The 22,219-nt window shown below is 49.3% G+C and overlaps 1 protein-coding gene across 15 annotated transcripts in view; it reads left to right on the forward strand.

Moving 5' to 3' along the window:
- INPP4A (inositol polyphosphate-4-phosphatase type I A) overlaps positions 1 to 22,219 on the forward strand; it is a 163,230-nt gene that overhangs the window by 106,670 nt on the left and 34,341 nt on the right. For 9 of the 15 annotated variants that reach the window (XR_015249271.1, XM_086701275.1, XM_086701273.1 and 6 more), the window contains 10 exons: positions 632 to 815; positions 2,089 to 2,307; positions 3,371 to 3,626; positions 7,291 to 7,323; positions 11,409 to 11,581; positions 12,591 to 12,714; positions 13,900 to 14,026; positions 14,337 to 14,477; positions 16,866 to 16,963; positions 20,243 to 20,355. Coding sequence is in view for 14 of the 15 variants with exons in the window: in XM_086701275.1 (XP_086557401.1) it covers positions 632 to 815; positions 2,089 to 2,307; positions 3,371 to 3,626; positions 7,291 to 7,323; positions 11,409 to 11,581; positions 12,591 to 12,714; positions 13,900 to 14,026; positions 14,337 to 14,477; positions 16,866 to 16,963; positions 20,243 to 20,355 (1,468 nt within the window). In the remaining variant the exon portion in view is untranslated. The remainder of the gene's footprint in view (positions 1 to 631; positions 816 to 2,088; positions 2,308 to 3,370; positions 3,627 to 7,290; positions 7,324 to 11,408; positions 11,582 to 12,590; positions 12,715 to 13,899; positions 14,027 to 14,336; positions 14,478 to 16,865; positions 16,964 to 20,242; positions 20,356 to 22,219) is intronic. The other 6 variants (XM_025932844.2, XM_025932846.2, XM_025932848.2 and 3 more) reach the window with 3 other exon arrangements.

Below are 22,219 nucleotides of genomic sequence, written 5' to 3' on the forward strand. Positions count from 1 at the left end.
AAGGAAGTCCAGTTTGCTGTGGTCAGAGGTGTGAGGGAGGAGAACTATGTGGGTGTGCACAGAAAGTTTGAAGATTGGCCAAATGGAGAAATAGGTTTCTTGTGGAAAGTCCAGCACCCATGGCAATCTCCCTTCACTGTGGTAAACTGACCCCTCTGGGATTAGCAGATCCCGTGTCTCCATTTCTGTACTGCTGAGAACTTGACAGGTGAGGTTCTTAGGTGAAAGATTATTAGTATTTGGGTAATTACTGGGCTCAGTATCTGTGTGCACACTTACATAAGAATATAGACATGTACAAATGGAGATAAAAGACTTCATTGTTTTAATATTTTAAGGCTTCTACCATATGGACAGAAGAAATCTCTTGAGATGTGCTTTTGCCTGTCTCCCATCCAAGTACTAACCAGGCCCGACCCTGCTTAGCTTCCGACATCAGACGAGATCGGGCGCGTTCAGGGTGGTATGGCCGTAGACTGCTTTTGCCTGTCAACAGGTAGACTAGCCTAGGAGAACATCCCTGAGAATCAGAACACTTAACTTTGTGTTGGTTGTGGGCTAGGGTTGGGATGCTGCTGCCATCTTCATACATTTGAGGAAAGCCCTTAGAATCTGTTTTTATCCTTTACAGTACACCATCCAGCTGCCAGTCCATAATCTACATACCACAGGACATCATCAGAGCCAAGGAGATCATTGCCCAGATCAATACCCTGAAAACCCAAGTGAGTTATTATGCAGAGCGGCTCTCCAGGGCAGCCAAGGACAGGTCTGCCACAGGTCTTGAAAGAACCCTCGCCATTCTAGCAGACAAGGTAGGAGGGACTACCCTGCTGCATGTGGGATGGGGGCTCCCTTAGGTTTCTAGAAACACTTGGGACACCCCATGTGTGCTTGGAGGTGTCCACAGAAAGGGTGACATTGGGATGACCTTGAAGATCTAGTTTCAGGTTTGGTTCCCCCAAAGGCCCTGGGAGGTTAGGTGATTTGCCTGTGGCCACAGAACTGGTTGGGGCAGGCCAAGGACAGATCCCAGAGCATGTGACTTCCAGCTGCTACTTCATGCAGATATGTCTCCCCTCAAATCCATGGGGTTCATTGTTGAATCTGGCATAGTTCCACAGCTTTCTTAGCAACTGCCTACTCAGTATGTTTTTTGCCACATTTTTATTGACTTGGAATTTGAAAAAAGAAGCTGAATTATTACACAAACATACAATAAGGAAAATACAACTTCATTGGCCTAAATATAAACAGTAAGCTATTTTCTAATTAACCAAAATTTGATCCTGATTAAAAATATATAAATATTGGTTTAAACTGGGGGATTAGATACACCAGATCATCTTGATGGATGATGCTTTTTCAAATTACTCAGTCTCTCAACACACACACACACACACACACACACACACACGCACACGCACACGCACACACAGATTCTGATCACACTTCCCCACTCACACCCACTTTGGTGGGGTGAGATGCTGTTCCTGATCAGAATGTGCTATATCCTTCACATGTGTTCACTTAGCAAAAAGATTGAGAGCTGGGAATTAGATCCACTTAGAAAAGAAAGATGATGTTATCAGAAGGAAAATTATGAGCCACAGAACTAACTCCTGCATACAGAATTCCCCAGAACCACAGTGCTGTGCTGAGAGCCCCACTGCTCAGAGCCCAGGGCTTCAAGGATTAGATGCAGAAAAGATAAGACTTCAGTCATCGAACCAATGTCAGGCCTGTCCCCTATAACTAGAGTGGACAGCTCAGGGAGTTGGTGAAGACAAGGAACCGGGGCTCTCTTCAGGCCCTTCCTGGAGTCCTGTCAGGCTCAGAGGCAGGCAGGGATCGAAGAAAGTCAGAGGTTCCTCGACCTCTGTCCATTCTCTCTGTGTCCTCCAGACTTCTTGTGGGAACCTTTAAACTGCTCACGTGGCAGCCTTTAAACTCAGCCGTCCTGAGGGCTCTTGCGCTATGGAGAAGGGTACGCAGCTGGGTCTCAGGACAGTTCTGAGCCCTTAGAGAGGACCAGCCTTGCAGCCCCTCACCTGGGGGCTCAGCAGCTTTGGTTTGTGTGTGCTGCAGACCCGGCAGCTGGTCACCGTGTGCGACTGCAAGCTGCTGGCCAACTCCATCCACGGGCTGAACGCAGCGCGACCCGACTACATTGCCTCCAAGGCCTCCCCCACGTCGAGTGAGGAGGAGCAGGTGATGCTTAGGAATGACCAGGACACCCTCATGGCCAGGTGGACGGGGAGGAATAGCCGGTCTTCTCTGCAAGTGGACTGGCATGAGGAGGAGTGGGTGAGTCTGCTGCTCGTGGCCCTTATTCTGCTACTGAGCTTGGGTTGAAGAACTCAGAGCCTCTTGCCTGCTCCTCCCCACCCGGAAGTGCCTAACATGTCAGCTGCTTCGTAGACGTGCTCCACACCTCTTTTCTGGAGGGCTGCCTGATTTACCGAAGGAGATGGCATTTTCACACCTTGTGTCCATCTGAGGGGCAGGGCTGCTGCAGGCCCGACTGGTGTCAGACCTGGTTGTAAAGGGGGCAGTGTTCTCTGTGGAGCCTTTGCCCTGCTGGAGGCCTCTTCCCTCACCAGGCCTCCTGCTTCCTAAAGCTCTGCTTGCAGCCAGCCCTCCTAGGGCCGTTTGTATTTGGGGGGATAGTGAGGAGTCTGGAGATGCACCCGGACATTGCATGCAGAGCATTCTGCTTCCTGACGGAGTGGCCCTGAGAGCAGCATCTGTCTTTCCTGTGGGAGCAACACATCACACAGGTCGTTTTTGCCTTTTGTTGGGACTATTGCTTGGAGGCAGTGTTCTGCGAGGCACTGAGTTACTAGTCAGCAGCAAAGTGCTCCTCCAGCCCTGCCCTGGCGTCCTGTATTCTGCGTGGGTTTCTGCAAACCACTCCTAGCCCTGCCTCACTGCTTTCCCACTTCCCCCGTATGAAGTGATCAGCAGTTTCCATTACCTTCCCTCAGTCTCATGTGTTTGATGGTTGTAGGAGGTGTGTGGTGGAAAGAGGAGCGGACGCACTGGCTCCCTGGGCCCTGTGGCCTTTCTGCCAGCTCTGGAAGGCACTGGGAAGTCCTAGCTGGCCTCCGTGACAGTTATTAGCAAACGTGTCCCCAGCTTTAAAAACAATGAGCGCAGTGCATTTGTGTTTTGAAAAGCAAATGCAACGGTAATGGAGAACTTTGAATTAATCTTGATGTTCTAAATTCGTGATATTTTAATGATCCTAGTGGCCCAGGGCAGAGGAATCAGTGTGGGGGGGCACCAGGGGTGGGGGTGGGTAGATTGTGCTCTGTTCTGTTTTTCCCACTGGGAGAGCTGACCCAAATGGGCCCTTTTGGTTTGGAAGGAGAAAGTGTGGCTGAACGTAGACAAGAGCCTGGAGTGCATCATTCAGCGGGTGGACAAGCTGCTGCAGAAGGAGCGCCTGCATGGCGAGGGCTGTGAGGATGTCTTCCCTTGTGCAGGCAGCTGTACCAGCAAGAAAGGTAACCGGCACAGCCACGCCTACTGGATCAAACCGGAAGACCCCTTCTATGATGTCCCCTCCTCGCCATGCCCCTCCACCATCTCCTCTGCTGCATGCCATCCTCGCCTGACCACACGTGCGTATGCATCCACGCTTCCCATTCACGCTGCCTCCACCTCACGCTGCATATGTCTGTCTGTCTGTCTGTCTGACTCCATGACCTCTTCCCCCACACAGACTGCAGGGAGGGCTGTCAGGCAGAGCCAGAGGTCACTGTGTGGAGCAGCGGGCAGTGAGGGCAGAGGCTCCTGTAGTCCACGCCCCTGGAGCCCACGTGTGAATTTGCATGTCTGGCTAAGGCAGAATCAGAAGGCCCTCTTGGGTCTCATTGCCACATCAGTGAGGGGGTGCTCCTGGGCTTTGCTGGTTTGCAAACCAATCTGAGAACCTGAAGGAGGCAGAAATGCAGATGCTTTTCTGATAAGATTGTTTATTGAATTGGGAATTGATAGAATCAAGGAAAAGGTGAATCATGCAGGGACACAGCTGGATGAGAGCTGTTAGCAGGCTCAGCACACTTGTCTAAAGGCTGGTTGTCATTGGCTGGGCATGCTCTTCTCCAGCAGGGCATGCCGCCTTGGGAATTGTTGGTAACTCAGTCAGGTGGCGGCACCTGTTCTTGGAGCTGAGTTTAGGTTCCTCTGTCCAGCACCACCTCCGAGGCAGTGCCCTCAGTAGATGGTAGGACGTTGGCATGAAGCAACATGCTTCAGAAACCGTCTTCTGCCTGTGGAGACCCGGAGCATAATCAGCCACTCTGTCCTGCATATAGCCCTAAAGCCAGGGGCTGCATGCTTTCTAAACAGGCACATCCTTGCCACTCAGGGACCTTTTCTTGCCACCTTTTCCTGTAAGAGCTGATGGGGGTGGGGTTATGTGCCAGGCAGCTGAGAGCTGGCTGCAGACCTTTGGGAGTGTTAAACTGTAGTTAGTAGTTAGTAGTTAGTAGGGCCTACTAACTGTAGTTAGTAGGGTGTGCCAGGGTTAGGCTTCATACAGTGAGGACTTTTAATTTCTAAATTGCACAACTTTCATTCTAGGCAGAACCATGCTCCTTTATCAGAGCCTCTTGGTAAATCCTTCGTTTGTAAGATGCCCTTCACCTTCGCAATCTGCCTGCAGTCTGTTTCCAGGGCGCGATTTCACTTGAGCCTCTGATTCAACAGTGTTCACATCCTCCACCCCTTCCATCTGTGAAGGGCTATAGTTTCAGTTCCCCAAACCTGTGATTGGTTTCATGGAGCTCTTTTGTCCTGTCTGTCTTCTCATTTTTTTAAATGTAACTTGTGCTTAAAAAAAAAAAAAAAAAAATTGGAAAGCTCATTGCTCATTTCTCTTCAATATAGTCTTGCTTGTAATTTTCAAGTTTTCCTGCAGATATAAAAAGAGTAATTTATTGGATTTTTTAAAAAATGCCAGAGATAGTTTATTTAATCAGATATTCTGTCATAGCCATAACTTAAATGTCACTTTCTTTCTAGGCACATACTGTATTGGTCAAATGTAGACACATTTAAATGCAGTTTTAAAGTTATTTAAATGAGCATTTATTTATGGTATTTAGGGCATGACTTGTATTTGCCATGCAGATCAGCTCTGTTGTGATCATGGGAATATGAAGCATACATTTGAGAGAGGCTAACTTTGCTGATCAGTACTCAAAGAAACATATGAAACCGTTTGCCACTAAATTAACTGTGGATGATCCTTAATTTAAAAATCTCGAACATTCCTAGGAAGCTGTTCAGACCTGGGTGTGATCAGGAGGTTCAGAAAGAATGAGCCTGCAAGCTGTTTATTTTACTCAGTCTCTTATCCTCAAGGGCCAGACCTTAGCTCTGCCATGACTTTTTAGACCATTGCAACCTCCTGGGGTAGTGGTTTTGGCCTAATGAGCAGGTTGTGTTCACACCAGCTTATTATATATGAATACCTCTTTGAAAGGCATCATCACTTTTCATTCTAGCTCTGTACCCTGTCCTAGGTCTTTGGTTTTCATATTCTACTAAGGAGTTGCCCTGCCTTCTAGCTTGCTGTCCTGCAGAACTCATCAGAGCCGTGCCTGGCACACACGGATCACTGCGGGACCCACTGACAAGTCCCTGCCAGCTGGAACCAGAGGCTCCGTGAGCCTCTTTCCTTCTCCCGCTTTCCGTACAAGTGCCCCATGCTCTTCTGAACCACCACCCGCAGCCTCCCCATTTGGTGGCTTCCATTATCTGCTCTGCACACATTCTCATCCTCTCCTCATTGCTGAAGAGCCATTCACACCCCGGACCAGGGTCTTGGGGTCTCAGGTTTGTATGCCCTCGAGATTATGTGTTAATCAAATCTCAGGGGACTCCATGGCCTAAGTTACCAGTCACTGGTACAAGAGTACCAGAGGAGACCCCTCCCCCAACACACACACACACACACACACACACACACACACACACACACACTCCCTGCTTTGATTGAAAGATTGAATTTACCCAGCCAGGTTTAACCCCTGGTGCCCTTTTTTGGGGAATGGTCACAACCCAGTCGTTTGGGATCACCACAGAAGATCATAAAACAGGCTCCTGGACCTTCCTGCTCACTCAGACCCAGAATCTTGGAGGAAGGGTTATGGGAGGCAGAAATCTGTATTTTTTTTCAAGGCCTGGAGTAATTCTGATTAGCTGGACAGAAGTTTAAACAAGAATGACTGTTCTGCATTACTGCACACTGCTGTGGGTTTCTGTCTTTGTTAGATAGGTGGTCTCAGGATATCTGGGCTCTAATGAAGAGGCTGAAATCTTTAAGTCACGGGAGCCTTTAATTTTTCTCTGTTTCTATTCCCTTTGCCAGTTGAAGAAATCACTGCCAAAGGTGACTAGAGAGGAAGGATCCCTTGGCACTCCTACCTCTGGACAATCCAGACTATAAAGTCTCCATAAAGCTGGTTCCAGCTATTCGTGGGGCTCTGAAACCACCCACCTGAAGACATAAAATAAATGACCCTTTTCAGACTTGTTTTTTTCCAGTGGCACGCCCAGTTAACCAAGGAATTTTAGAGTTTTTAGGGGAAATGTAATATTGAAATGAGTACCTCACTTGCTGAAATGCGATTCAGTGTAGGTGAAATTGAATTAAAATTGGCATTCCTTGAGCCATCTGGAGGGACATTATAATTCTAGTCTTTCCCCAAATCATAGACATTTTAAATTTGGTTTAAATTTTAAAGATTGGCATAGACATTGGTTGGTATATTGGTTTCATCGCTGGATCCTCACCTTGGGGTCTCAGCAGTCAGTCTGCAGCCCAGGTTCCACTCGAGAGTCAGGGCAGTGGGCTCTGAATTGGGGATGATCAATTTGCTGGTCAGTCTCTCTCACTACAAGTGTGCTTCCAGATGCCGTGAGCCAACATGGGCTCCGTCACATACAATGTGATCAGTGTGGGCACTTTATCACATTGTAATATGTTAGTTTGCTCGTCCTGAAGAGCATTTTATGTTGAAGTCTTAGCAACATGAATGAACGAATCACGGAGTCGGTCAGTGTTTACCACCAGGAGGGCTCGGCTGCGTCGGAGCAGCCCCGCGCCTGCGTGGGACTTCTTGGGGGAAGAGGCAGGCAGGCCTCCGACCTCTTCTGTGTTCAGTTGAGCCTCCTTACTGCCGGCTGCTTGATGCAGTTGCTGTAAGCGTTGAGTTGTTCGTGTTTGAACTTTGTGCTGCTCCTTAATCATCCATGTTGCCCTCCATTTCTGTGCAGATTGCAGCCCCCCTCCTGACGAGTCCAGCCCAGGTACGTGGTTTCCGTTCAAGGCTTCTGCAGATGTCTTTATAATCCTCAGGTAGTGTTTGTAGTTGAATTATCCAAGATTCCCCTGTGCTTCCAGAGTTAGGAAAATATTTTAGGAGTTTGTTCATTTGAGACACGTAGCAACTTTTCTTAGGTTTGGTGAGGGACCAGTTGGGCTGGGGACTGTGGCCTGAAGCAGGCAACCACATGCAGTTTTTTCACTTTCCCATCATGTAACCTTTCCAGATGATTAACATCCGTGAGGACATTGGGCTTCCTGATTCAGAACAGTACATATTTGTAAATGGTACTTCCTATGATTTCACCTGAACTTGTGAAGCATGTGAGCATTACATGGAGAGGGTGTAGCCATCCAAGTGTTGCAGTATTCATAATCACACAGCATCCTCTCTCCCGAGTCTGGATGCAGCTTAGAATTCTTAGTAGGCATTGCTGGCAGCTTTCAGTTGGAGATAGTGCTAAAAATGGAATCTTTTTGCTGCATTTGCACGTAGAAGTCAATGTGCATGGCTCTAGTTCAGGGGTCTGTAGACTGCAGCTCTGAGCCGAATCCTGTCCACTGCCTGCTCTGGTAAATAACATTTTATTGGAAACCAGTCATGTCCACTCATTCATGTATTGTCTATGGCTGCTTTTGGGGCAATGCCAGAATTGAGTAGTTGTGACAAGGACCCCATGATCCTCAAAGCCTAAAATACTTCCTATCTAGCCTTTTACAGAAAAAAGTGTGCCGACCCCTGCTCTAGTTCATGTTGAGTTTCCTAGTTGTGGCTTGTGGGTTTCCCAGAGTGAGCATGAGACCCCCAAATAATATGCTTTTGCTTACACCCAAAAAACCAGCTACCCAATCGGTCTGATGATTGCATATTTCTGACTGGATATAAATGTGAGGTAGCAGGATACCTGTGTTATATCTAGAGTACAGCGAACTGGTGATTGGGAATTTACCAAACTCTCTGTCAGTTTTAGTGAACCCTCTCAGCTCACACAACAGCATGAATTTTATATCAGCTGTGTCATTTCTAGAAGCACTGGTGGCTTGTCCACAGTTAATGTCGGCGAACTAAAATGGTTCCCTGCCAAGAGTTCCTTTGGCTTTTCCTGGAGAGCCATATTTTATCTTGGTTAACACACACATTTTTTTCTCTCACTCTTTCTCAATCTTCCTCCCTCCTTTCCAACTTCCTTCCCTCCTCTGTTAATGAGGGGAAAAAAATGCAAAAGCAGGGTATGGATTTGAAAAAACTCTTCAAAGTTATCCAAAGTAGCATGGTCCATGGATTGACCACTAGTCAGTGAGCATTAACAGACTGTCAACTAGACAAGGAGCTTACCCCCCTTCCCCACCCAGAAGTGAATCAGCTGCATCACTAAGGACAATGTTTAGTTGGGCTGATTTTTTTTTTTCATAGCAAGTCTTTCTTGACGAAGGGAGCAGAATATGACACCGTCACCAAATGTAATATCCCAGATACCTTTACTAAGCTAGGTCCTGGTAGAAGTCTCATTACTGTCCCTGAAATCCATTTTGTCTGGAAGTTTCTAATTATAATTTTTCTTCATATTCCCCCCAAATTTATTTCCCCCTCAACCCCTACTCTCTATTTGGCAGAAGCAACCTGACACAATAAAAATAACATGGAGCTTAGGGTCAGTCAGACACATACAAATGCCAGTTCTTTTTGTGTCTGGGAAGACACTTAACCTCTCTGAGCCTGTTTCCTTACCTGTATTATTAATATTCTTTCTGTCGATTAAATGAGGAAACAGGTAAAGCACTGACAGGTTTTTTTAAAATTTTTTAAATATTTATTTATTATTTTTGAGAGACAGAGTGTGAGCAGGGGAGGGGCAGAGAGAGAGAGGGAGACTCAGAATCCCAAGCAGGCTCCAGGCTCTGAGCTGTCAGATGTGGGGCTCAAACTCACGAGCCATGATATCATGACCTGAGCCGAAGTCAGACACTTAACAGACTGAACCACCCAGGAGCCCCAAAGCACTGGTTGGTTTTATGTACATGGTGGCTGGCACTCTTCCTGAATTCTGGAGCCATCCAGGCGTGTGTGAGCCCTCCTCTGGGAAGATGGCAGGCTCCTCTCCCATCCAGACCCACATCTTTTCTTCAGGACAAGATCCCAGTGCTTCTTAACCATTCTTCCTTTATTCCCAATTTTTTTCAGAGTTTTTCCCCCCTAATGTAACAAAACTGCATCATACTTAAATGGATTTTTTTGAAAGAGAAGTAGAGAAGCAGGTAAAATGAAAAAGTATTGCATGGAGAAGATTTGCTTAGTCAGCTAAGACCACTTGTACTTTCTGATCATTTTCAGATTAAAATGATGATAATTTGCATATTAATTGCATAGGTACCTGCACGTTAATGGAAAAGCAAAGTAAAACCGGCAGCATTTGCTCTAAGAGCATTTACTTCTTAATTAATGACTGCCTACCTTTCCCCCAATTATTTGGCTATTAAAATTTGGTTGCCATTGTCTTTTTTGATCGTTGCTGAATATAACTTACATGCATGCAACAGAGTTCTTCAAAGAAACAAAAACATGGCCTCAGATTTTTCAGAGGAAGAAAGAGACTTGGATGTTATCCAGCAGAGCTCTTCCATTTTACTAAAAGGACTCACGTGGCCAAGGGGTCAAGAGACTTGTCCATGGCCAGCACTGCTCAGCGGCAGCTGGGGCCCAGGACACATATTTTCCACTCCTTGGTCCAGTGTTCTCTGTCACCATGAGTTCTTTGCTAAGACCTTTCCTGCTATAGACTTTCTAAATTTAAGCCTGCTTTTTTTTTTTTTTTAATTACAGATATAAATCCTTGTCCACATACGGTATGCCTGCATACACAGTTAGATCATTTCCAGACTTTGAATGGATTCACGTACTTGAAAATCTGCCTCAGCTGAACACTGAGTATAGGGAAGTCCTTTTGCAAGGTTTAGGCATTTCTCTAAATCTGTGTCTCAACAAAGTGCTACCCATACAGTTTGAGAGAGTGAAGCCCGTCTCCCTTCACTCAGGGTTTTGGATTCTGTTTGTCTAAGACAGAGCTTACCCTTTCTCCCCAGTGCGGTGACGTCTGTGGGTGTGGTGTCACTCGCACCTCATCCTGAGTGCCGTGTGCTGCCTGGGCTCCACTCCCTGCCTGCGCAGCCTCTGCTGTGGTGGGCTCACCCAGTGGTGACAGTTAAACGCTTCTTTCTGGGCTTGGTGACCTGTTATAAATAGAACTGATGAGGGCATGTCTTTTCTCTTTTAAATGCCTTCTAAATAGGGAGGCAAAAAAAGAGCCAAAGCCCAAAATACCTTTGACTCTGTTTTTCTACCCTGAGGTTCTATTTTTTTTTTAAAAAAAAGTTGTTTTGGTACAGGGTCACAATTTCCTAATACCTCTAAGAGAAAACTAAACTAGAAATAGAGGGCAGCGGGCAGGGAGTTTGGGGGCGGGGAAGAAAGTGCAGAAGCAGGGGATATTCTGAGAGCTGAAAACACAGCAAACCATGTGGAACAAACGGTCTTTCCTCCAGACGTGGAAAGTGAGAATGTACCCACAGCCACACACTGGCTGTGCAAGGGTGGAGTTGTCCTTTGCTCTAGAAAGATGGGGGCTTTTGCCTTAATACCTGGGTCAAGAGAAGCAAGATAACAGGTCACTTTTCTGGGTGCCCTTCTCGCCCTGGGTGGAGGAACAGTGGTGAATTGCAGATGACTCACAGAAACTTTTTCGTCATTTTCCTCAAAAGGAATAATCCTGAGCATTTATGTATACAGCCCACAGTAGGTTAGGGAAACAAGGCCTACATCATTGGTCCCACAGTAGGTCCCCTCTTTGTTTACTGGAAAAGCTTCAGGCCAGAAGGTTGGAGACTGGGTTGGTTCCAGGCAGAACTTAGTGCCAGTTCTGGGCCAGAGCTTGGGCCGAGCAGAGATATAAGATGCAGAAGGGATGGGAGGGGGAGGGGGGCAGTATGAGGGTTAGGGTCAGGCAACTTGCTAAACTTATAGAACGTAATTCTTAAAGTTTTCCTCCTCACACGTCTCCTTTCTCGTGCCCAGGTGAATGGAGTGAGGCCCTTTACCCCCTGCTGACCACCCTCACAGACTGTGTGGCCATGATGAGTGACAAGGCCAAGAAGGCAATGGTCTTCCTGCTGATGCAGGATAGCGCTCCCACCATAGCCACGTACCTGAGCCTGCAGTACCGCCGGGATGTGGTCTTCTGCCAAACTGTAAGCCCCGGGAGTGGCACGGGAGCCCATGGGCACCTCCACCCTCAGAAAACACAGGCTTAGGAACTTGTTCTCTGGCTTCACCCTGAAAAAACCAAGGTTGACAATACTTCCACCTGCCTGTGGCTCTTAAAGTTATTTACTAGAGAGGTCTAGATTTCAACCTGGAGGGAGGAATCCTACTCGATAAGTCTGTATTTAGGAGAGGGTCCGAGTCCACCCTTGTTCCTCCCCATGGAAGTGGCACTGGTGGGTTGGGCACATCCGCGGCTCCAGCCCGAGGCATGCTGCATTGTGCATGACACAGGCCTCTTTGCCACCTTTTTTCCTACAAAGGAGTTTAGTGAGGGAGACACGATTATTGCTGTCAGTGCCTTAGTTCTGCTGCTTGTGCACAACTGCTGTGATAATTTCTGTTCTCTTTTGGAGAATGTCACGAGTTTGGTAGATGCGAGTTACCAAAAGCAAAGTGAACAGTGATAGAAGGTCAGGCTGGTCTCTGCGGGTCCACCGGCCCATCCTTGTGAGGCCTGTTTCATCCCACAGAATATCTCCCACTGAGGTAACTTGCAGAGTGACCGTGTTGTCTCTCACTTCCGTTCTCTGTTATGATCACTTCAGTTTCCAGCCAGAGCTGGTATGAATCTGTGAGTATACAGAACCTTTTCATGGTGGGAAATTAATTCTAGGCTTCCAGAAGGTTCTAGCCCAGGAGGAAGCCCAGGCAGTTCAGGTTGGAAGCTTAGCCAAAGCCAAACCAGCCTTTGCGAGCAATAGGAGTGGCAAGCCTGGAGTGCTGTGCGCCCTCCCCATGGCCTCTGCCCCGCATGACCTCAGAGCTGAGTGCTCCCCACAGCCCAGATGGAGGGGGAAGAGGTGCTGCTGCGGCCCAGCCAGAGCCGTGAAAGTGGAGAAACTCAGGGCCAAGGGCAAGGCACAGGCTGGTAGCCATTTAGTGAGGAGGTGTCTGTCCCCCTCACAACTGCTTCACCTCGTGTCTCCCCCACAGCTGACTGCTCTCATCTGTGGCTTCATCATCAAGCTGAGGAACTGCCTGCATGACGATGGCTTCCTGCGCCAGCTCTACACCATTGGGCTGCTGGCCCAGTTCGAGAGCCTGCTGAGCACCTATGGTGAGGCTCCAGGGGCTCCCACACACCCTATGCCTCCGGGATTCTGGGGGTATTGGGCAGTACGGACGTGTGTGATTCCCATTCTTTCTTCCCAGATAGTTTTCTAATTGCGCATGCTGATGAAAATAAATCTAAACATCATCAAAATATGCAAGAACCAAATAAAAGTCCTATGTAGTTACAGACACACACATCCGTAGTTTGTTTTGTTGTTGGTTGTTACAAACAAAGATCTTTCTGGTTGAGGATGGATGATAATTATTTAAGCAATGTTCCTGTGGGACATTGGGCCGTTTCTTAATTATTCTTTTTTTTAAGGTTTTTTTTTTTTTTTTTTAACATTTATTTATTTTTGAGAGACAGAGAGAGACAGAGCATGAGCAGGGGAGAGGCAGAGAGACAGGGAGACACAGAATCCAAAGCAGGCTGCAAGCTCCGAGCTGTCAGCACAGAGCCCGTCGTGGGACTCGAACTCACAAACCACGAGATCATGACCTGAGCTGAAGACGGATGTTCACCCAACTGAGCCCCAGGCGCCCCTGAATTATTCTTATGAAAACAGTGCTGCCATAGGTCTCCACACACAAGTCTGTGTGTGCCTGTGGGCCCATTTCTGCAGCCACTACATTATTGGAAGGAATGTTTCTGGGTCAAAGGGCAGGAATATTTCTAAATTTCATAGATATTCCCAAATTGCCCTCTAAAAAGACTCTTCTTCCTTCCTACTTTCATTTTTTTATTCTCAGAGGATAAAAATGGATAACTTTTTAGAAGTATTTGTCAGTCTTTAGAGTTATAAGACGTCAAGTAAATGCCAAGCACTATGGAGTGGAGGGATCCAGCCCCAGTGTGCTGTTTTGCTGTCTCTGTCCATTTCTGAAGCGCCAGCTTTGCTTTCTGAGACTCCATACATGCCAGTTTTCTGCCCCACACTTCCTCTCACCAGAGAGGGCTGTGAGTCGTGGTGCATGTTTCCACCAGCCGAGCTGCTGAATGTGGCCGCGGGGGATTTCAGTAGCTACCTTTCCCCATGGAGAAGTGGGTCAGCTGGTGAAGAGGCTGAGACAGGCCCCCTCTCGTCACACCATGCCTGATCCCATCACCTCCCACAGCTCTGTGGCTGTGTTGAGCCCACAGGGCAGGTCCCCTCCACCTGACCTCCTTCCATCCGTCTCTCGCATCCAGGTGAGGAGCTGGCTATGCTGGAGGACATGAGCCTTGGAATCATGGACCTGAGGAACGTGACCTTCAAAGTCACTCAGGCCACTTCTAATGCATCAACAGACATGCTGCCCGTCATCACTGGAAATCGGTAGAAAGATTTTTTTTTTAATTCTCAGAACTAGCACTGGGTTTTAATTTATGTTCGTTACATGTGATGTACTTTCATTTTTGTTTTATTCTGTCTCATTCAGTTAAAAATCTTGATCCTAGCCTTCCACATTAATTTCACAGACCTGTAAAGGTTCATGACCAGCAGTTTGGAAACCACTGAGCTGGACGGCCAGTCTGCACTCCAGTATCGAGGCCAGCTTGGTTTTCCTCTTCTCACTTACCTCCTCTCCTGCCTCTCCCCTGTCCCAGCCCTCACCCATCCTCTGGCTCTCTCCACTGTTTTGCAGTGATGGGTTCAACGTGCGGATCCCTCTGCCGGGCCCCCTGTTCGACGCCCTGCCCCGGGAGATCCAGAGTGGCATGCTGCTGCGGGTGCAGCCCGTCCTCTTCAATGTGGGCATCAACGAGCAGCAGACACTAGCCGAGAGGTGCGTGCCTGGCTCTCGTGGGGGCTGGGGTGGCTGGAGTGCTCTTGTGAGGTGCTATAGAAAATGTCCTTAGCCCTCTCAGGCTCTGAGTGCTGCGTAGACTTTGTCATACCTTCCTTCTTTTGGCCAACAGTCTTCAGATGCAGCCATATACCCAGCCCTGTGTTTGGTGCTAGGGACACAAAGATGAGCCAGATGTGGTCTGTGCCCTCAAGAGACTTGGGCTGGTAGGAGAGAGATGTGGGCACAAGGATGAAGATGAATACAGGGAGTAGGGGTCCTAACAGGAGACCCAGGGAGAGGGTGTGAGAGAGGGCTTCCTGGAGAGGCTGATGGTTGAATTGGGTTTTGAAGAGTAAGTAGGAGTTGGTCAGATGAGGAGGTGAAGGAAAGACCTGGCATCTCAAGCCAATAAGCCTGAGCAAATGCAGGTGGGGACAAACCATCGGGGGTGCTGAAGGCCAAGGTCCCAGACCAGGATGGGCAGCGGTGAGGTTAGAGAGGCCTGTATGCCAGGCTGAAAGCCATGCCTTGATTCTAAAGGCCTTTGTCTTGTAAATTCCCTCCAGGGTCCCCTGCCAGGCAACAGGGAAGAGTCACATGTGCCCATGTGTGCAAGTGTGTGTGTGCATGTATTTATGTGTGCTGGAGAGGAGGAGGGTTTGGGCATGTGTAATGACCTTCCACTAGTAGGTGAAAATCTTCCCTGTTTTATCATTACATGTGGCATGTGCGTTTTAGAATTTAGAACATGTCTTATTCATGTGGGTTTTTAAAGCACTTGCTGTAAAGGGAATTTGGTCGCTAGGATGATGTGCCATCTTCCTGTTGGGCCTCTGGAAACCAATCACCCCTACATAGGTGTAGGTCACCCCCACTTAGCAAATGTGGTTGCTGGTGGGAGACATTGAAGAAGTTTGAGTAGAGCAGGACACAATCTCATCTACGTTTTAAGTGGTTCACTTATTGGCCACGTGCTGGAAAGATACGAGGGTGACAAGTGTGACGAGGAGGTTGTTGGAAAGTCCAGGCCAGAGGCGGTGAGCTGGGTCAGGCAGGAGTAGTATGGGTAAAGAAGGGGCAGACTGGAGGGCTATTTCAGTGGTGAAATGGAAGGTGTGGTTTGTAGTTACGCAGGGTATGAGAGAGATGGTGGAGAGAATAACAGGCTTCCAGGTCGGTAGTGAGGGGGTGTTTCCATCTACTGAGCCCAGAAACCAGGAAGAAGATTGTGCTCAGGGACAGATGGGGGCCACCTTAAGCTGAGGCCGCTAGCTCAGGAAGCAGAGACCTCTGAGGTGCGAGCAGAGCTGGAAGAACCCACTTCAGGGAGAGTGGGCAATATCAGGGGCCCGGTCGGGAGGTGTCCCAGGGAAGACGGTAATGCTCCCTGTGTCTGGCAGCTGCCGTTCTTGATGACTGTGCAAGAGCAGTTTCTGGCAAGGGCTGAGGCAAGGCCATGTCACAGTGAGCAGAGGGGCAGGTAGAGGAGTGGGGATGGGGAAGACTTGGTGAGTGCAAGGTCTTTGCTCATTTATCTGCTTTTGGGACACTCTCCCCTCAGCTCATAAACAAGCCCCCCTCACTGTGTCCTGGGGCAGTCCCCGAGGGAGCAGGTGCCTAGAGGAAAAGCCATTGTGGGCATTGGGGTGAATGGACTGTGGTGGACCCACAGGAGGGAGTCCTGCTCTTTTAAGGGTGACATGGGATCGTGAAGAGGCTGATGTGCAGGGAAGTCCCTCAGCAGAGCAGTAGTGGAGCTGGACTGGGCATCCGGGCCTTAGACTTCAGAGCCTGCCAGTATTAATGACCATCTGGGGGTCTTTCTCAACGGTACTTTCCTCTTCCTCTACCTTACACATCTGGCATGTCCTGGCTACCTGTGAGGCATGCACAGGATGAGTCTGCGTAGAGAGAAGAGAGCTAGGGCCTCCCATACAGTCCAGGAGGAACAGCTAGTTGGGTGTGATTATTTAGTGGGCAGTGTGACTTCAGCTTCAAGTACAGGACTGTGTCCTCACATCCCAGCCAGAGCCCCCTTGCCATCCCCTCTCCTAAGCACCCCTGGGATGGGAGGATGGGGACTCACAGTGAGTGGCTGTGAGAGGGGTTTCTGTGTATGCTGCACCAGGGTCTGGGACAGATGGAGTTCTGTAATCTTTTAGGCACATTTGTAACAAATGTGTGTGGTTCCTGCTAATGAAATGTATTTAAACATGTCACCAACACAGCAGCGATGACCGTATGCTTGGGAGGAGGGAAGTGGCTTAGAATATAGATGTGCACAAATAATGCTTGAGAGAATCCATGTTGTTAGCTTCAAGGCAGTTATGTTCATGCTGGAAGGAAGTGTCATTCACTAATGGTGTTCCCGTATGACCTCCGAAGGTTTGGTGATACGTCTTTACAAGAAGTTATCAATGTGGAAAGTTTGGTGCGGTTAAATTCCTACTTCGAGCAGTTTAAGGAAGTTTTGCCTGAAGATTGTAAGTATTTCTTCACTCACGGTAGGTTTTTTTTTCGCCTGCTGTCTGTCTTGTGTCACCCTGGGTGTTTGAGCCTTTCCTGCCCACCAACTATCTGGATGCTGCCTCCATGTGCACGACTCCTCCTTGGCTTCCCTGTCCCTCTGGAAGCCTGTTCATCTGCTCAGACTTTGCGTGGTGTGAGTCCCCACCCAGAGAAGCTTCCCTCAGGCCACTGCCCTTGCTGATTCTTCTCTGGCCTGCCCGTTCTAACGCGAGGCTTTGTCACACGCTGTCCCAGTCCCTGGCGTGCATTGATGCCGTGGTGCATGTTGTGCTCCTACTGGTAGGGCAGATGGGATCGCAGAGGCAGGGCCCCCACTTGGCCCCGCACTGGTGTGAACTCCCCCTGCACCTGCATCTATATAGCACATAGAGTAAGATACTGGGCAGACACTTATTGCCGTGGGGGGCGAGAGGACCCCTGTCTGGGTGTCCCTGGAGGCAGTGGAGAGTGACAGTAGCCATCACAGCTGACAGCCCTCTCTGTGCTGCTGGACTCAGGCAAGAACCCAGGGTTAAGCACACTATGTGTACGTGGGAAACTGTCTCCTGATGTCAACCCCGGTACATGTTTACTGAGCACCTGCCCCATATGAAGCACCACGGGACCCAGTGATGAAAGAGACTGGACCCTGCCTGGATAGGAATAGGCTCTGCCTGTCTGTGCTGGCACTGTCCCAGCCAGTAGGGGGGCACCCCCAGGTGAAGGAGGCAGACTCCAACCCTGGGTAACACCAGTGTCCTCTAAAGGGGACTGCCAAGAAGGGAAGACATGAAAAGGCTTCATTTGCATTCCCGGATCACTGATGTGCCGGGGCGCTGTGCTGTGCTTTGCACACATTTCCGCACTGACTCCCCATGATAGCACAATGAGGTAGGTGTTAGTTTTGGCCGCAGGGAAGGGTTAGCCTGGCTCTGAGGCTTGGCGCTTAGTGGGCGAAGGTGTCCTGTTAGGAGATGCTGTGTTACAAGGGACCGGGCTGGGGAGTTGACTTCAGGGATTCGTCTCAAATCAGCTAGAGTGTGCTGATTGACTTGGAGGAGGGGTGCAGACCACCGGTGCAGTGTTTCCTCCCAGTGGAGGTGGCTTGGGAAGAAAAGGTTCAACAGACAGGCCAGAGAGAGAGTCCTTGGAAGCAGGAGAGAAGCAGTGTTACCTGGGCGCTGAAGGTGGGTGAGAGAAGGAGTGCCTGCTGACTTCTGAGGCTCATTCAGTGTGGTGAGGTCTGCAGCCAGAGCAAGTAAATGACTAAATGGTACTACCTCGATGGTCCACTCTTCCCAGAGATCAGCAGAGATGTGAGATGGGCAGTGAGGGAAGGAGCTAGAGAAATACTGGCTGCAAGATGCAGGAGCAGCTCAGGACTACAGATTGGGGTTCTGCAGGGGTGGCAGTGTTGCCATCAGGAAGGGGAAGAGAGCGGGCTGCTGTGGACAGGAGGAGATAAAGGATGCTTACATCAGGCAGCATCAGTGTCCCCAGGTAACTACAGAAGTACCAGCCCTGACTGTATGCTGGATTCACCAGGGAGGCTAGACAGTCCTGATGCCTGATTGCTGGGCGTCAGACGTTCCAGAAACTGCCCAGGTGACCAGGGTTGACAGCCGTAAGTCAAAGGATCCCCTGAGGCTTCAGCTGAAGGTCACCAATACCTGGGCCTTTGAAAACCCCCAGGTAGTGAGGCGTCCTCATGTGCTTCAGCAGTGATCATAGTTGAAAGTTACAGATTTGTCAAATCGTTCCCAGGCCATCTACATACTTTACATGGATTAGCTAACGTGATCCTCACAGCAGCCTTGGCAGGTGGGCCTGATTCCACACCATTTGATATTTGAGGATACCAAGGCAGAGGGTGAGTCCCCCTCTGCCCATATGGTGAATGGTGGATGGTGAATCCAGCCCAGGCTGGAGCCCATATTCCAACTGCTGCAGGGGTCAGAGACAGTGCAGCCACCCAAGCTTGGACCAGAGGGACAGAGGCCATGCAGAGGATAGAGTGGGCACAGTGAGCCATGCGGTCAGGAAGTGAGAGTTCTGTGCTCAGCATCGTGGAGGATGGCCTGTTTCCAGTGATGTGAGACCCCAGGAGATGTGCACGTAGGCTGGTGATGAAAGTCAAGGAAGGGTGTGGCCTATAGGACAAAAGCAGCCCAGGTGTGGGCCTCTCCAGGGTGGGCCAGTAGCACTGGACCGTGATCTAGGATGCTGGGGAACAGCAACCCAGTGTGCCTTCAGCCCCAGGAGAATCGGGGCTCTGTGAGGCTGCGGAAGTGGAGCCCAACCAGTGAATACCTCCTAAGTCTGCTCAGTTCATCAGTGGACAGATGTGCTCTGAGTGGGGCCGTGGGGGCCTGGGGAAGAAGCTGCGGCCAATTTTGGGAAATAACATGCTGTGTCTCCTCCAGGAGACAAGCTTGCCTCCTCTGGCCTCCCACAGCCTCCGTCACAGACTGAGCCCCTCACAGCAGGAGCCCTCTTTCCATGTCTGTTTCTGCCCCAGTCTCCTGATCATCATGGTGCTGGGCACATACCAGGTGCATGAAGTTATTAGCATAAGATCCTTGGTGTACCAGGGTGAGCTTGTGTGGTAGAAACTCTATGTGCAGCTGGATCTCAAAATTCCATGTGTTTGGTTTTAATTTGGGAATTCAAGCACCATGGCTGTTTTCCTTAGATAAGATCTTGAGGCTCGGCTCTTTTTCTCTGATGATCCTGGTATTTGAAAATCCCAGGCTTCTTAGGTGAGGTGATCGGACTGATTTTCCGCTTCAAGTGGTCCTGAGAGGGCTGGAGACTGTCATGGTGGCAGAGAGAGGCTGTCAGAGTGGGTCACTCCAGAGTGGACATTCGGAGTGGACGTTCCCTAGGGCTTGCCAAGCCCACTCAGTGGTCGAGACCCACTGTCCTAAGTATCCTCTCCCTGTGGGGGCACTGAAGACCAGATGGATCATCTTAACTCCCTCCCACCCTGGATGACCCCATGTCTGTGCTCCAGCCTCACTGACAAGCTAAAAGAAGATGAGTGTTTGCGCTTTGCAGGTGGGCCTGAAATGGCCTTGAAAGTTATTTAAGTGCTCTCCATGCCAGCAGCCAGGACCAATCCCTAAGCACACCCCCCCTTCTTGTTTAAGTCACACTACACTGTCAGCTTGGCCAGGAGCTCATGCCACAATGGCTCCCTTGGGCCACAGTTCTGGGTGCAGCGCTGGCTCTCATGGACTCCTCCTGTCTTGCAGGCCTACCTCGATCTCGGAGCCAGACCTGCCTCCCAGAGCTGCTGCGATTTCTGGGCCAGAACGTACATGCCAGGAAGAATAAGAACGTCGACATTCTCTGGCAAGCTGCTGAGGTAGTAACCTCGTTATAGTGAGGGGAAGAATGTTATTGTCACCCTTGTTGCCAAAAATAATTATATTAATAAATAAAAATCTCAGCCAGGAGTGGAGAGAGCAAATTTCTCCATATGGACACAAAAGAAAGTCACTGAATATGTCCAAAACTCTGAGAGACACTGAAAGTTTCCTGTGAGTTCATTACTTTAGGGCTGCCTGAATTCTGATAAGCTTGACACACACTCTCTCCCCTGAGACATTTAATAACCAAGCTGGTGACAGTTGTCACCTTCAGAAGCCTCGGCGATCGATACCAGCTAAAACTCACTGCCGACTGCATCTTTTAATAGGTTCAAAAGTAGACCATAGTGACCTTGGCAGTCTCTTTTCACACAGTATTTTTTGTACATTGCAGTTTGGATCTCCTCTTTTCCTAAGCACTTAGACTTCTGGTATATTCTCATAAAAGTAATTGTGTAGTTTCATAGCTAGCATTTCACTCTCCCCTGTTAAAGAGGCACTGGGACCTGCACGCGTACACTCAGGAGCACGAGTGATCCCCAGAGGGCATTCCAGCTCCCAGCCTGGCCTGAGCACAGGGGAGGGATGGACACACTCCCCTCTGCTCCTGGAGGAGGAGTAGACACCGCACTGCTCACTCACACCCAGTTACCCCCCCAATTCATAGATCCCAAGTAGCAGGAGGGCTGTCCCCTGCTGCCAGTGGCTTTCCAGAGCAGCCCATTCCAGCGCTTTCCTGTTCTCCTCATTGGGAAGGGTCTCTTCCACTGCAGCAGACGGTCTCAGCTGGTCATGCCGGTTGCCGGCTGTTTGGTAGACCCTGTGTTTTCAAACCTGTCTTCATGGAGCCCTCTCTTTGAACATGCCCCACCCTGTACCTTTGTTAGTAGCTGTGGCCACTGATGCCTTTCTGTTGAATGCAGCTGTGAAGAGTGGACGCTCCCCTCTGTATATTAATCTGTTCATTGAGCCTTTCAAGTGCCCCAGCTGGGAAGACTCTGTTCATGACAACTGTGGGCTGGGGAGCTCCCCTTTCTGGGCCAGACTGCCCGTGGAATCTTTTCACAACAGAACACATTTTGAGGCACTGAGTGACAGGAAGACAGGATATGTTTCAAATATCCTCCTGGTTCTGGGGCCTCATCTGCCCTTGCTTGCTCAGGCTGGGCCCAGCAAATAGGGTGTAGGGTGGGCTCCTGGGTGCCGGGGCGCCTCTGCAGCAGGCTCCTTTAAGGCAGAGGAGCCCCTTACTTTCTTTTAGTATGTTTTAGGGGGCTGCCCCTTGGCTGGCTGTGACAAGCCTGTTACACCGGTATCTTTGCAAGACTTCAGGCACAGAGCAAGCCTTTTCTCACATGACACAGAGGCCAGGGGGTGACAGCCCAATCCTCCACAGTGGCACAGGGCACGCACCCCCCTGGTTCACTCTCCTTAGAACAAGCATGCAGATGGCTTTACATCTGACAGTGGGTGCTGAGACTGGTACATACCCTGTTTGGGAACTGGGGTTCTATTTTCCTCTCTCTAGACCATAGAAAAATCATTAGCTATGGCAATGATCCACCATCCTCTGTAACCAGGTCCCAAAAGCAGCCCATGCAGTCCCATAGTTTTTGTTCCCAGCAGAGGTTCAATGTACAGATTCAGAGGTGGAAAAGTCTCAGTGGCCCTTGGACACATCACTTCTTATATTTCCCAACTGGGGAGAACAGATATTTGTGCAATGCCAAGTCACTATGGCCAATTTGGCCAGAGCTGCCCTCCTTTTTTAGGTCTTATTTATTTTCAGTTCTGTGTATAATAAGAAGTCCCTGGCTAAACAGTTAGGATATCATTGGTCAGGTCTAGGCCCTCATTTTG

This window comes from Puma concolor, chromosome A3 (genome assembly GCF_028749965.1).
Source record: "Puma concolor isolate L17-30 chromosome A3, mPumCon1.1.hap2, whole genome shotgun sequence".
Lineage (NCBI taxonomy): Eukaryota > Metazoa > Chordata > Mammalia > Carnivora > Felidae > Puma > Puma concolor.